We start from the raw sequence: 12,700 nt of genomic DNA, 5'->3' as shown, positions 1-12,700 counted from the left end.
TTGACCATCCAGCTCTTGGTCTGTAGCATGCCAAGCACAAGTCTGGTGTTCTTCATTAATAAGGGTGTTTCTTGATTAATAAGGGGATCAGGGGTTATGGGGAGAAAGCACGAGAATGGGGATGGGAAACATTTTGCATGATCAAATGGCGGAGCAGACTCGATGGGCCGAATGGAATAATTTTGCTCCTAAACCTTATGGTTTAATGGCTCCAAGTTCACTGAAGACAAGACTAATTCCCCCATTGCTGCCGGATTCAAATCAGCTGAGCCGGTGTAAAGTGGGAATCAAACTTAGGAGGCGGGATTCTCTGGGCCGGCAGCTGCGTTTTCCTGCGCGCACGCCCTGGTCAGCAGCGCGACCCTCCGTTCCGCCAGCCGGCCAATGGGATTTCCCATTGTGGCCACCCCACGCCGTCGGGAAATCCGCGGGCGTGGGGGCACCACCGGCGGAGCAGAGGATCCCGCCGACGGAGCATCCCGCCGACGGAGCATCCCGCCGACGGAGCATCCCGCCGACGGAGCATCCCGCCGACGGAGCATCCCGCCGACGGAGCATCCCGCCGACAGAGCATTCCGCCGACGGAGCATCCCGCCGACGGAGCATTCCGCCGACAGAGCATCCCGCCGACGGAGCATCCCGCCGACGGAGCATCCCGCCGACGGAGCATCCCGCCGACGGAGCAGAGGATCCCGCCGACGGAGCAGAGGATCCCGCCGACGGAGCATCCCGCCGACGGAGCATCCCGCCGACGGAGCATTCCGCCGACAGAGCATTCCGCCGACGGAGCATTCCGCCGACGGAGCATTCCGCCGACGGAGCATCCCGCCGACGGAGCATCCCGCCGACGGAGCATCCCGCCGACGGAGCATTCCGCTGACGGAGCATCCCGCCGACGGAGCATCCCGCCGACGGAGCATCCCGCCGACGGAGCATCCCGCCGACGGAGCATCCCGCCGACGGAGCATTCCGCCGACAGAGCATTCCGCCGACGGAGCATCCCGCCGACGGAGCATTCCGCCGACAGAGCATCCCGCCGACGGAGCATCCCGCCGACGGAGCATCCCGCCGACGGAGCATCCCGCCGACGGAGCATCCCGCCGACGGAGCAGAGGATCCCGCCGACGGAGCAGAGGATCCCGCCGACGGAGCATCCCGCCGACGGAGCATCCCGCCGACGGAGCATTCCGCCGACGGAGCATTCCGCCGACGGAGCATTCCGCCGACGGAGCATTCCGCCGACGGAGCATCCCGCCGACGGAGCATCCCGCCGACGGAGCATCCCGCCGACGGAGCATTCCGCTGACGGAGCATCCCGCCGACGGAGCATCCCGCCGACGGAGCATCCCGCCGACGGAGCATCCCGCCGACGGAGCATTCCACCGACGGAGCATCCCGCCGACGGAGCATTCCGCCGACGGAGCATTCCGCCCGGGATCTTTTGTTCACAGGGAGAAGGTTTTCTCTGTGCGACCCACATAATGGGCGGGATTCTCCCAATGGGAGTCTAAGTGCTGACGGCGGAGTAAAAACTGGAGTGTTTGGTGTCGGTGCGCATGCGCGGTACCATCCTCCCCCAGGCCACCCCGCACAAAAATGGCGCAGGGATGTGACATTGCCGGCGGAGGAAAGGAGGCCGGCCGCCCCCGGTGAGGGTGTCCCCCCCCCCCCCCCCCCCCCACAGGCTGCCCCCCCCGCGTGTTCCCGCCGGCAGCGACCAGGGGTGAACGGCGCCGGTGGGACACTGTCGTATCGGAGGGGCCGCTCGGCCCGTCCGGGCCCGGAGGATCGGCCGCCGCGCCGCGCCAAACGCAGCGGAGCAAAATTCTCCTCACCTCGGAGAAACGCGCGCTGGCGTCGGGGCATCGTGGCGCGGTCACTCCGATTCTCCGGCCCGGCGAGGGGCTCGGAGAATCGCCCCCCACGAATCCGTAAAAATATTCTCCGTACGTAGGTTTATGGTTTTCAGAAAAAGAAGGAATGTGCATTTATATAGCGCCCCCACCACCTCAGAAATTCTTAAAGTGCTTCACAGCCAAGGCAGTACTTTTGAAGGGTGTTCATAATGAACTGATGCTGCAGCCAATTAGTGCACAGCAAGCTCCCACAAACAGCAGCAAAATATAAGAGCAGGCAACTTGTTTCATTGCTGTTGGCTGAGCAATAAATATTGTCCAGGACACTGGGAGGCCGCTCTCTGCTCCTCTTCAAATTGTGACATGGGATTGTGTACATTCAGCTGAGGGGGCAGCGGGGGCCTCGCTTTAAGGCTTCATGCAAACGTTTGCATCTCCAACAGCATAGCACTCCCTCAGTACTGCGCTGGAGTGGCAACTTGGATTATTCACTCAACTGGGATATGAACTCACAACCTTGGTGATTTATAAGTGAGGACGCTGCCAAGTGAGCCGTGGTTGGCATCTCCACGTAACACAGAGAGTTCTCCACCCTGTTCAGGCCAGTGGAGAAAACACACAATGATGAATTGTAAATATTAAAGCCATGAATCTAATAGTTAAAAGTACAGCCGCAACGCTGAAATTTCAATTAATTTGAACTTTGTTCTGTATTGCTTCTCTGTGCTGGAGGAACACTGACATAATTTGAGGCAGGGACGGAATGAGACAATTACTCGGAGGTTAAAGAGAATACTGCGGAAAACGCTCAGAATATTCCTCAGGTCCGGCAGCATCTGTGCATCGGGGAAACAGAGTTTGGCAGTGATCTTTTGCCATTTAGTCTCTCCTGTTTTCCGGCCTATCACAGCTCCCTTTTTGTTCTCCCCCTTTTCCCAAGATCGCTAACACCTTCCCAGATCTGACGAAAGGTCGTTGATCTGAAACGGCCTCTGGTCCTCCCTTAACTCTGAAGCAACGTATCTCTCTGGAGAAACAATTCATTTTCCGAATGTCCACCTTACCTGACGATAGCAGGCTCCCGCTGCTCCCACTGATAATTTTGCCTTTACTTCCCATATTGGCCAGTTTGGACATCTTCAGTGTTCCTGTTTCCGTCAAATCAATGGCGATTTCACTCAGACTTCTTGCTGCATGGATCTTTGACTGGAAAAAGTAACAAAAGCAGTAAATAAAGGCGGCAAAACCTCAAATGCTCATCTGACAAAGGCAGCAAGGGGTTGCACAGAGCTTAACATGGAGCTGAATCCTGTAATGCAGGAGTTACGGCAGACGGAAGGTTGAGCTTCAGCGGGTTACATTGCACATCCTTCACTCCTTTTAGAAACTATTTAAATCCACAATCGTGACAAAGCGGACCCTACCGACGATCAGAACTACGGTGAAGAGCAAAGGTTTCAAATATTATACCTAAGAGACTAAGCAGGGGTTATACTAGACTCAATCTTACAGAGCACAAGACCTAAAGTGCGGCGCCGAGGGAGTGCTGCACTGTTGGAGCTGTTGACTTTTGGATGGGATGTTACCCTGGGATGCTGTTTGCTCTCTCAGGCAGTGTTTTGAAGATGAGCAGGAGGGGTTCTCTCTGTTCTCCTGGCCACTTTTCATCCCTCAATTAACACAATAAAAAAAGACCAGCTGATCACGATCACATCGCTGTTTGAGGGATCTTGCTCTGCACACATTGGTTGCCATGTTTCCCACATGACAACAGTGACCACACTTCGAAAAGTACTTCATTGGCTGTAAAGTACTTTGATACATCCAGTGGTCGTAAAAAGGTGCGGCAGACTTTTTTCTCCAGCCTATACTTATCCCGCTCCCAGCTAGATATTTGTCAAAGGAATTAATCACCTCAGCCTGAACTGCTTTTGCAGAGAGTCCATTTCACATTTCTATTATCCTAGAGAGGTTAAAGACGCTGCTGTGTTCATTAAGCCTTCTCCTCAAGGTCGCTCTGTACCAACCCGGGAGGTGTTTGCACGCGATGTGGGCATGATGCCTACACGCAGTGAGATTCCTCATGATCCAGGCAGTGCGCACCATCCTTACAGACAAAGCAGCTTGGGTTTAAATCACTGGTTCTCAGACTTTCTATGGTCATAGGACTCCTTTTCAAACGGATCAGTAATCAGGATCCTCACATCTAAATTATAATCCTGCATAATGCTCAAGTAGAGTGGTTCAATAATGCTTTTAAGAAAACAGGCAATTATTTATATTAGTGAGCTGTATGTGCCTGCTCCATAATAAAGAGTCTGAATAACCTCGGTCTAATGTTTGTCATCCTCCATGTCTGCCTCACACCAAGACGCTCTCATTCTTCCTTTCGCCTTATTTCCTGGACCCACTGGAAAGTCTACAAACCGCTATGTGGATCCCAGTTTGAGGACTGGTCTGAAAAACTGCAGGCTGAGCAATCCCCCCCCCCCCCCCCCCCCCCCCCCACCCTCTGCAGCAAAGTGATCCATGCAAATTGTATAGAGCCCAAACCACAATCCGGCTAAGATTAGCCCAGAACCAGTCATGGAGCTTGGGAATGTCGGTCACTTAAGGTTCACTGGGCTGTTCGTTCAGTGACTGAGTCAAAGAGATTGCAGGGGAGGCAACGCAAACTAATAATTTAGTCTACCCTGCCACATCTTGCGCAAAGTGACATTCATTTCTAAATAGCATTCTTAAGTTAAAAAAAAACCTCTGTCGATAATACATCCAAAGCACTACAACACACTTCATCGAGGAAATATTTTCACGCTTATTTATGCTCACCTTGCTTTGTTTTCTGTCCAGATAGAACTGATGCTGGCTGATGGCCATGGCCCAGATTGACTTAATCAGCGCAGTGCTGGCGTACCATGTATGCACTGCAATCCCACTGTGACCAAAAGTTCTCCTGGTTACAGAAGCTCTGGGAACATAAACAAAAAGCAAGGTTGCTGCAGGATTTTCTCTCCCACCCCAAGGGCGGATAGTGTTACCGTTCACAGCAGTTTGATCGTTACAATATGAATCCCTTCCCCTCACTGCGAGTGCTCGCAGCATTCCCTCCCCCTCCCACTGGATCTTTGCTGGTTCACAAAATTCCGATTGAGCCCACAATCTTATTCAGAGCAACTTTAAGAGCACTTTAAGGAGTTTTCATTGGCGTGCTCAAAATAAACACTGGCCACAAAGCAGCAGCCTGCTCCCAGCATCTTTACACTAAACGTCAGCAAGTTGTGTACAATGTTAAGAGTGGCACATACTCCAGATTTTGAGAAGCAAACTGCCTCTGTTCCTGTTTAGCAGGAAGGGTACAAAAGCAGGCAGTGTCCAGACCAGACTGGGTATCCCATAATAAACAATACTTTACCTGCGAGGATCATGCACTTCCACAGAAAACTTCTTCTCCCTGAAGTACAGGTTCTCCAATTGCCTCCATTGGAAAATCTTGTCAAGACAAAAGAATTAAGAATGAAAGCTGTCCGTTATTTTACCCTTTTTAAAGACGAAACAATTCTCCCTTCTGGTCTCCCGCACTCACCCTTTCACAGACCCTCTGCACTTTCTCCCATTCCAATATGCAGGAGGAGAGAGGGAATAAAATGTGACCGGACAGCGAACTGCTTTCAAACGCTTTGGGGTGTGTTTTCCTGAGGACTTTTTTTTCTCCTTAAGAAAAACAGCTAAAGAGTCCCTTCCGGTAATGTGCTTCCCTCTTCATTTTCCACGCAATTCCTACAGCCACCAGTGTTTTCCTGGAGCCGCGGGCTTCTCACCGCTGAGCAATAAGCAAAACCAGCTGTCACTCAGTGCGAGAGAATGGCAGAGTGTAATTTCGTAGCCTCATGAACTGGGTTGGAAGTAAAAGATGGGAAGACATTCAATCACATGCCCCTCGTGGGACCTAACTTCCTGCTCACTAATCTACAATAGCTCCTGACCTGTACTATAGCTCGCAGCAACTGCAGGCACATAAAAGCTTTCAGGGTGGAGCTTCTGCAGAAACCCTTTACAACCAGCCAAAAATAAAACAAGATTGATGATAACTCAGTGTAGCGGATTGCTAAGCCTTTTTGAAATAAAGAAAGAAAAAAATTCAAGCCTTTGCTACTCAATGGAGGACCATTTCTGTGCGTTGTTTCCAACTGTTTTCTAGTACTGACATTTTCTTTGCTTAAGTTTCTGGCCATTGTTGAGCGGATATATGCTAACGAGGGTATTTGAGCTCCCATTACGAGGGAGGCTGAGGAATTTCAAACATGCCAGATGTTTGTGTTGTGAGAATCTGCAGCTGAGACCACATGGGGCTGTGTCAAAGGTGGAAGGGACCTGACACCGCAGTTGGTGGCTCCTGGGCAGAGTGGTTCAGCTGGCCTATCAAACTAGCTCCTTTTCTCCACAAGTCACGTGTCGTGTGCTCCCTATTCCTGCCAGTAAACTGGGAAAACGGACAAGCAACAGGAGAAGCTGAAATGGGACCTGTCAAGTTTCCGAATAGAGAGATGATAATGTTAATGAAAGAGAAAATGCTGGAAAATCTCAGCAGGTCTGGCAGCATCTGTAGGGAGAGAAAAGAGCGAACGTTTCGAGTCCAGATGACTCTTTGTCAAAGCTCTTTTCTCTCCCTACAGATGCTGCCAGACCGGCTGAGATTTTCCAGCATTTTCTCTTTGGTTTCAGATTCCAGCATCCGCAGTAATTTGCTTTTATCCAATGATACGTGAATGTTTCATTCAGCAGCCACTTGCGTGAAAGCATCGAGGTTAGCAGCGTTAATCTGGGTTTATCTTTTCAGGTGCTAACAGCCTAAACCGCTTGCCCAGCATTTCTGTGCTTATACGGCATCGTTTGCAGCATTATCCGAAGAATATTCTACAATGATTCCTCTTTCCTCATTTACAACACAAAGTAAAACGGCTGAACATCTGGGCGGGATTCTCCGTCCGGCCGCACCCGTTTTTCGGTGCGGCGCATCCCCGCCGGCAGCGGGATTCTCCGTCCCGGCAGCCGGCCAACGAGGTTTCCCATTGTGGGCAGCCCCGCGCCTTCGGGAAGTCCGCGGGCGTGAGTGCGTTGCCGGGGAAACGGAGGATCCCGCTGATGGAGAATCCAGCCCAGAAACTTAAATGCCTTTTCCCGTGACAGATGTCAGCTCGCCTGCTGTCGGTTTTCAGTGTGCGATCCCCGCAATATTTAATCATGCCCATCTTCTTCTAATCCCTATTTATTCTGCTCCCAGCGAGCTGTTCGCGCAGCTGCGATTGTGAAGTTACCAATCGCCAAAACGATTAACTCTCCTCCCGACGTGCCAGCAGAAATAGCAGCGGCATCGAAAGTCGAATGCAAGGCGAGCACTCCATCCTCCAGTAAAACTAGTGTTTAATCCCTGCTCCTCGAGAGCCGCCCTGTGAATTAATCAATGTTGAACTCAGCGGTCGTGAAATAACTCCTGCAAACGTGCAACTGAAATCTGACAAAGGCTTTCCACCCGAGCACAATGCTGCCTCGTTTTCTGATGCGTGGCGTCGGCATCTCATGTTTTCATTACGGAGTTCCAGAAATTCCTTTTTACTTAAGATCCACAAAAGGCAGATTCCGAACCCTAAGCCTCATCCTACAAATGTGGGTGGCGCAAGATCCTCAGAAAAAGTGACTGTGACGATATCTGCTTCCTGTGTTGTTTCCCCCAGTCCCATAGCCATGGCGAGATGTGTGTACAGACAGCGTTTATTTATTCATAGCAGTGTAAACACTTGTTTGGCTGTGCACAAGTTACCACCGGGGATAGCAGAATCGATTGGAAGGTTGCTGATTCCATAAGCTAGGAAACATTTAATATTTTATAAAGGGAGGGGGCTCAGGGCAGGCGTCGAAAACCAATGAGGGAAGTGCACAGCCAGAGGGGCACGCTGGCAAGTTTATTAAAATGGAAGGAAGAGGGATCAATTTCTGACTGCCTCTGCTCCAGACAGAAACCTTTCCAAGGAAAATACTGTGCAGGAGAGCGCTGCAAGAGGCACAGGATTTCAAAATAATCCCACATATCTCTTTGCACAGGCATGTACAAAGGACATTGTTTTGTGATGTGATAAAACAACAAGAGAGAATCTAGCCATCGCCGCTTGACACTCAATGGCGTTACCATCGCTGAATCCCCCACAATCAACACCCTGGGGGTTACCATTGACCAGAAACTGAACTGGACCACATATAAATACTGTGGCTACATCAGAGGCTGGGAATCCTGTGGCGACTAACTCACCTCCTGACTCCCCAAAGTCTGTCCACCATCTAAGTCAGGAGTGTGATGGAATACTCCCCACTTGCCTGGATGAGTGCAGCTCCAACAGAAGCTCGACAGTATCCAGGACAAAGCAGCCCGGCTTCACCCCTATCCCACCCAGCAGCCGACACATTCACTCCCTCAAACATTTCAAATATATATATTTTTATTCAATGCATTTTCATATATACAAACAGAATGAGAAGAACAGCCAAACGATTAAATAAACCAGTGTTTTTCAAACTTTTTTTCCGAGGACCCGTTTTTACCAACCGGCCAACTTTCGGGACGCAACCCGGCTGACCCTCGCGACCCACGCCGGCTGACCTTCGCGACCCACGCTGGCTGACCCTCGCGACCCACGCCGGCCGACCTTCGCGACCCACGCCAGCCGACCTTCGCGACCCACGCCGGCCGACCTTCGCGACCCACGGCAGCCGACCTTCGCGACCCACGCCAGCCGACCTTCGCGACCGACGCTGGCTGACCTTCGCGACCCACGCTGGCTGACCCTCGCCAGCCGACCTTCGCGACCGACGCTGGCTGACCTTCACGACCCACGCCAGCCGACCTTCGCGACCCACGCCGGCTGACCCTCGTGACCCACGCTGGCTGACCCTCGCGACCCACGCCGGCTGACCTTCACGACCCACGCCAGCCGACCTGTGCGACCCACGCCGGCTGACCTTCGCGACCCACGCCAGCCGACCTTCACGACCGACGCTGGCTGACCTTCACGACCCACGCCAGCTGACCTTCGCGACCCACGCCGGCTGACCTTCGCGACCCACGCCAGCTGACCTTCGCGACCCACGCCGGCTGACCTTCGCGACACACGACAGCCGACCTTCGCGACCCACGCCAGCCGACCTTCGCGACCCACGCCGGCTGACCTTCGCGACCCATGCCGGCTGACCTTCGCGACCCACGCCAGCCGACCTTCGCGACCCACGCCGGCCGACCTTCGTGACCCACGCCAGCCGACCTTCGCGACCCACGCCGGCTGACCTTCGCGACCCACGCCGGCCGACCTTCGCGACCCACGCCAGCCGACCGTCGCGACCCACGCCGGCTGACCTTCGCGACCCACGCCAGCCGACCTTCGCGGCCCACGCCAGCCGACCGTCGCGACCCACGCCGGCTGACCTTCGCGACCCACCATTTTCTCTTACCTTGTTTGTTGCTGGCAAAAAAATGCAGAAGATGGTTTTGGGTACCTTTGGCCCCAATTGTCCCTTAGGCCCCTCGAACTTGGAAAAAAAAAATGCGGCCACACTGCGCATGTGTGCCCGATCTTCGGTGCGCATGCGCAGTGCGGCCGCATTTTCTTATCTGTTCCTGGCCATTTTGAAGGCCGCTCGCAGCCGGCATTATTAAAAGCCGGCTGCTGCGCGTGGATTTGCGCGATCGGGAGCGCCGCGACGGAAGGCTCCGCGACCTTCCCGACACCCGCCCGCGAACCACCCATGGGTCACGCCCTGGATTTGACAATGCCTGCAATAAACAACCCCCACTCACCCCCTCTCCCCTGACGCCAACCCCTCCTCACATCCCGCTGTCCCCATTTTAACCCCCTTACTGACCTCTCAAACCTCTTTAAAGAAATTAATAAACTTCTTCCACCTCCGAGTAAAACTATCTGGCCACCCCCTCAAGGCAAACGTGACCTTCCTCCAGCCTCAGGAATTCTGCCTGGTCGCTCACCCGCACCCCCGCTTTCGGCCGCTCCGAGTCCCACCAGTTGAGCAAAATCTATCTCCGGACTATCAGGGAGGCAAAGGCCAAAACATCGGCCCCTCTCATCCCCTGGTTTCCGGCACCACAAGTATCATCACCTCTGGACCATTTCCAACTCCACCACCTTGGGCATCTCGTCCGAGAGCCCCCATCAGAACCCACTCAATCTTGGACACGCCCACAACATGTGGATGTGATTCGCGGGGGCCCCCACGCACCGCCCACACCATTCCTCCACCCCCTCAAAGAATCTACTCACCTCGCCACCATCATATCAGCCCTGTGCACCACTTTGAACTGGGTGAGGCTTAACCTCGCACATGGCGAGGACGTGTTCACCCTCTGCCTTGGTCTCGGCAACCACCTTCCCTCCCAGCTTCTCCTCCCACTTCCCCTTAATATCCCCCACCCACTCCAGCAACTTCTTCTAGACATCGGACACCCCACCCCACCCCATCCCGCCAATTTCGTCCCAGGATCCCAGGAATGGTAGGCCTAACATATGATGAACGTCTGAGGATCCTGGGATTATATTCATTGGAGTTTAGGAGGTTGAGGGGAGATCTAATAGAAACTTACAAGATAATGAATGACTTAGATAGGGTGGACGTAGGGAAGTTGTTTCCATTAGCAGGGGAGACTAGGACCCGGGGGCACAGCCTTAGAATAAAAGGGAGTCACTTTAGAACAGAGATGAGGAGAAATTTCTTCAGCCAGAGAGTGGTGGGTCTGTGGAATTCATTGCCACAGAGGGCGGTGGGGGCCGGGACGTTGAGTGTCTTTGAGACAGAAGTTGATAAATTCTTGATTTCTCGAGGAATTAAGGGCTATGGAGAGAGAGCAGGTAAATGGAGTTGAAATCAGCCATGATTGAATGGTGGAGTGGACTCGATGGGCCGAATGGCCTTACTTCCACTCCTATGTCTTATGGTCCTTCGACAGCAGCTTCTTCCTGTAACCCCAGGGGCAACAGTCCAGGAAAGGACAGCACCTCTCTCCTTACAAAGTCCTCAACCTGCAGGTACCTAAAGCCATTAACCCTGGGCAACTCGTACTCATCCTCCAGGTCCTCCAACTTCGCAAATTTGCAAACTCGCCCCCACCACCCTAAACGGCCACTCCCCTAATCTCCTTCCCTCCCCTCTAGTCTCAATCGGGAACACCTCGCTCTTTCCCATATTCCCGTGAACCTGCCAATCTCCCCCAGGACCCCATGGTGCCTCTGATGTTGCCCACCGGGTCTGAAATATACAACAGCGGGTCGTCCGCACACAATGGCACCCTGTGCTCCACCGGCAGCCCCCCCCCCCCCATTTAACCCCTCTCCAGGGCCATTGCCAGCGGACTATAGCGAAGGTGAAAAGCAATGGGGAGAGCGGGCACACCAGCCTCGAGCAGCCCAAAGTACCCTGAACTCACTTGGTTCATCCGCACAATTGCAACCGCCGCCTTATGCAGCAACCAGCTTGATGCGCGATCAATTACAAACAAAGACGAGGTAGTAACATAACTAAAGGCTTTAATCGACTAGATCTGTTCCCCAGCGGCTTCGGTTCAGAATGAGGGCTGCTGGGACGGCACCGGTTCTTATACCCCGCCTGTCAGGGCGGAGCTACGTACCAACCAGCCAATGGTAAACTCCGAGGTTTAACCAATGGTCTTCAGCCTCTCGGTACTGTAATACCCGATAATACCACACAGCCCAATGTCCGGGTTTTCCTTAACACCCACCTCATTAAATCCACACCACCCTAATTCGGGGCATAAACGTTTACCAGAGCCACCGGCATCCCCTCCAACTTTCCACTGACCATCACTAACCCCCCTCTAACGCAACCCTCTTACGAACCAACACCACCACCCCCGTTATCTTCATATCCAGCCTTGAATGAAACACCTGCCCCACCCATCCCTTCCTCAGCCTCGTTTAAAAGACATGCCCGCCTTCAAAGTCCTCAGATGTGTGAATACACGCGACAGTTTAACCGGTCCATTCAAACCCCTCATATTCCACGTGATCAGGGGGGGGGGCTCCCTTTCCCCTCCCCCTGCTGATCAACCATATCGCTTTTTCAACCAGCCCCCGGCCCGCGTCACGCGACCCTCCAGGCCCACCCTCGGGTGTACTTCCTCAACCATGAACACACAGAGGCAGCAGTGTGTACTATCCACACAATGCACTGCAGCAACTTGCTAAAACTCCTTCAACAGCACCTTCAAACTTGCGACCTCAGCCACCGGGAAGGACAAGGGCAGCAGATACCTAGGAACCCACCACGAGGCTCCCCTCCGAGCCACTCGCCACCCTGACTTGGAAATATATTGGCCGTTCCCTCACTGTCACTGGGTCAAAATCCTGGAACACCCTCCCTAACAGCACTGTGGGTGTACCTACACCTCACGGAATAGAATAGAATAGAATAGAAAATACAGCGCAGAACAGGCCCTTCGGCCCACGATGTTGTGCCGAACCTTTGTCCTAGATTAATCATAGATTATCATTGAATTTACAGTGCAGAAGGAGGCCATTCGGCCCTTTGAGTCTGCACCAGCTCTTGGAAAGAGCACCCTACCCAAACTCAACACCTCCACCCAACACCAAGGGCAATTTTGGACACTAAGGGCAATTTATCATGGCCAATCCACCTAACCTGCACATCTTTGGACTGTGGGAGGAAACCGGAGCGCCCGGAGGAAACCCACGCAGACACGGGGAGGACGTGCAGACTCCGCACAGACAGTGACCCAAGCCGGAATCGAACCTGGGACCCTGGCGCTGTGA

The 12,700-nt window shown here is 53.4% G+C and overlaps 1 protein-coding gene across 14 annotated transcripts in view; it reads right to left on the bottom strand.

The window, feature by feature from the left end:
- Positions 1 to 12,700, bottom strand: part of frmd4a (FERM domain containing 4A) — a 796,670-nt gene that overhangs the window by 80,071 nt on the left and 703,899 nt on the right. For 13 of the 14 annotated variants that reach the window (XM_072470969.1, XM_072470973.1, XM_072470968.1 and 10 more), the window contains 3 exons: positions 5,269 to 5,345; positions 4,686 to 4,824; positions 2,921 to 3,062 (listed from right to left, as the gene is read on the bottom strand). In XM_072470969.1, the coding sequence (XP_072327070.1) occupies positions 2,921 to 3,062; positions 4,686 to 4,824; positions 5,269 to 5,345 (358 nt within the window). Of the gene's footprint in view, positions 1 to 2,920; positions 3,063 to 4,685; positions 4,825 to 5,268; positions 5,346 to 5,439; positions 5,761 to 12,700 lie in introns of those variants that run through there. The other variant, XM_072470978.1, reaches the window with a different exon arrangement.

The sequence above is a fragment of the Scyliorhinus torazame genome, chromosome 13 (genome assembly GCF_047496885.1).
Source record: "Scyliorhinus torazame isolate Kashiwa2021f chromosome 13, sScyTor2.1, whole genome shotgun sequence".
Lineage (NCBI taxonomy): Eukaryota > Metazoa > Chordata > Chondrichthyes > Carcharhiniformes > Scyliorhinidae > Scyliorhinus > Scyliorhinus torazame.
The sequence above is the reverse complement of the archived record's forward strand: the minus strand, read 5'-3'. Positions and strand labels throughout refer to the sequence as shown.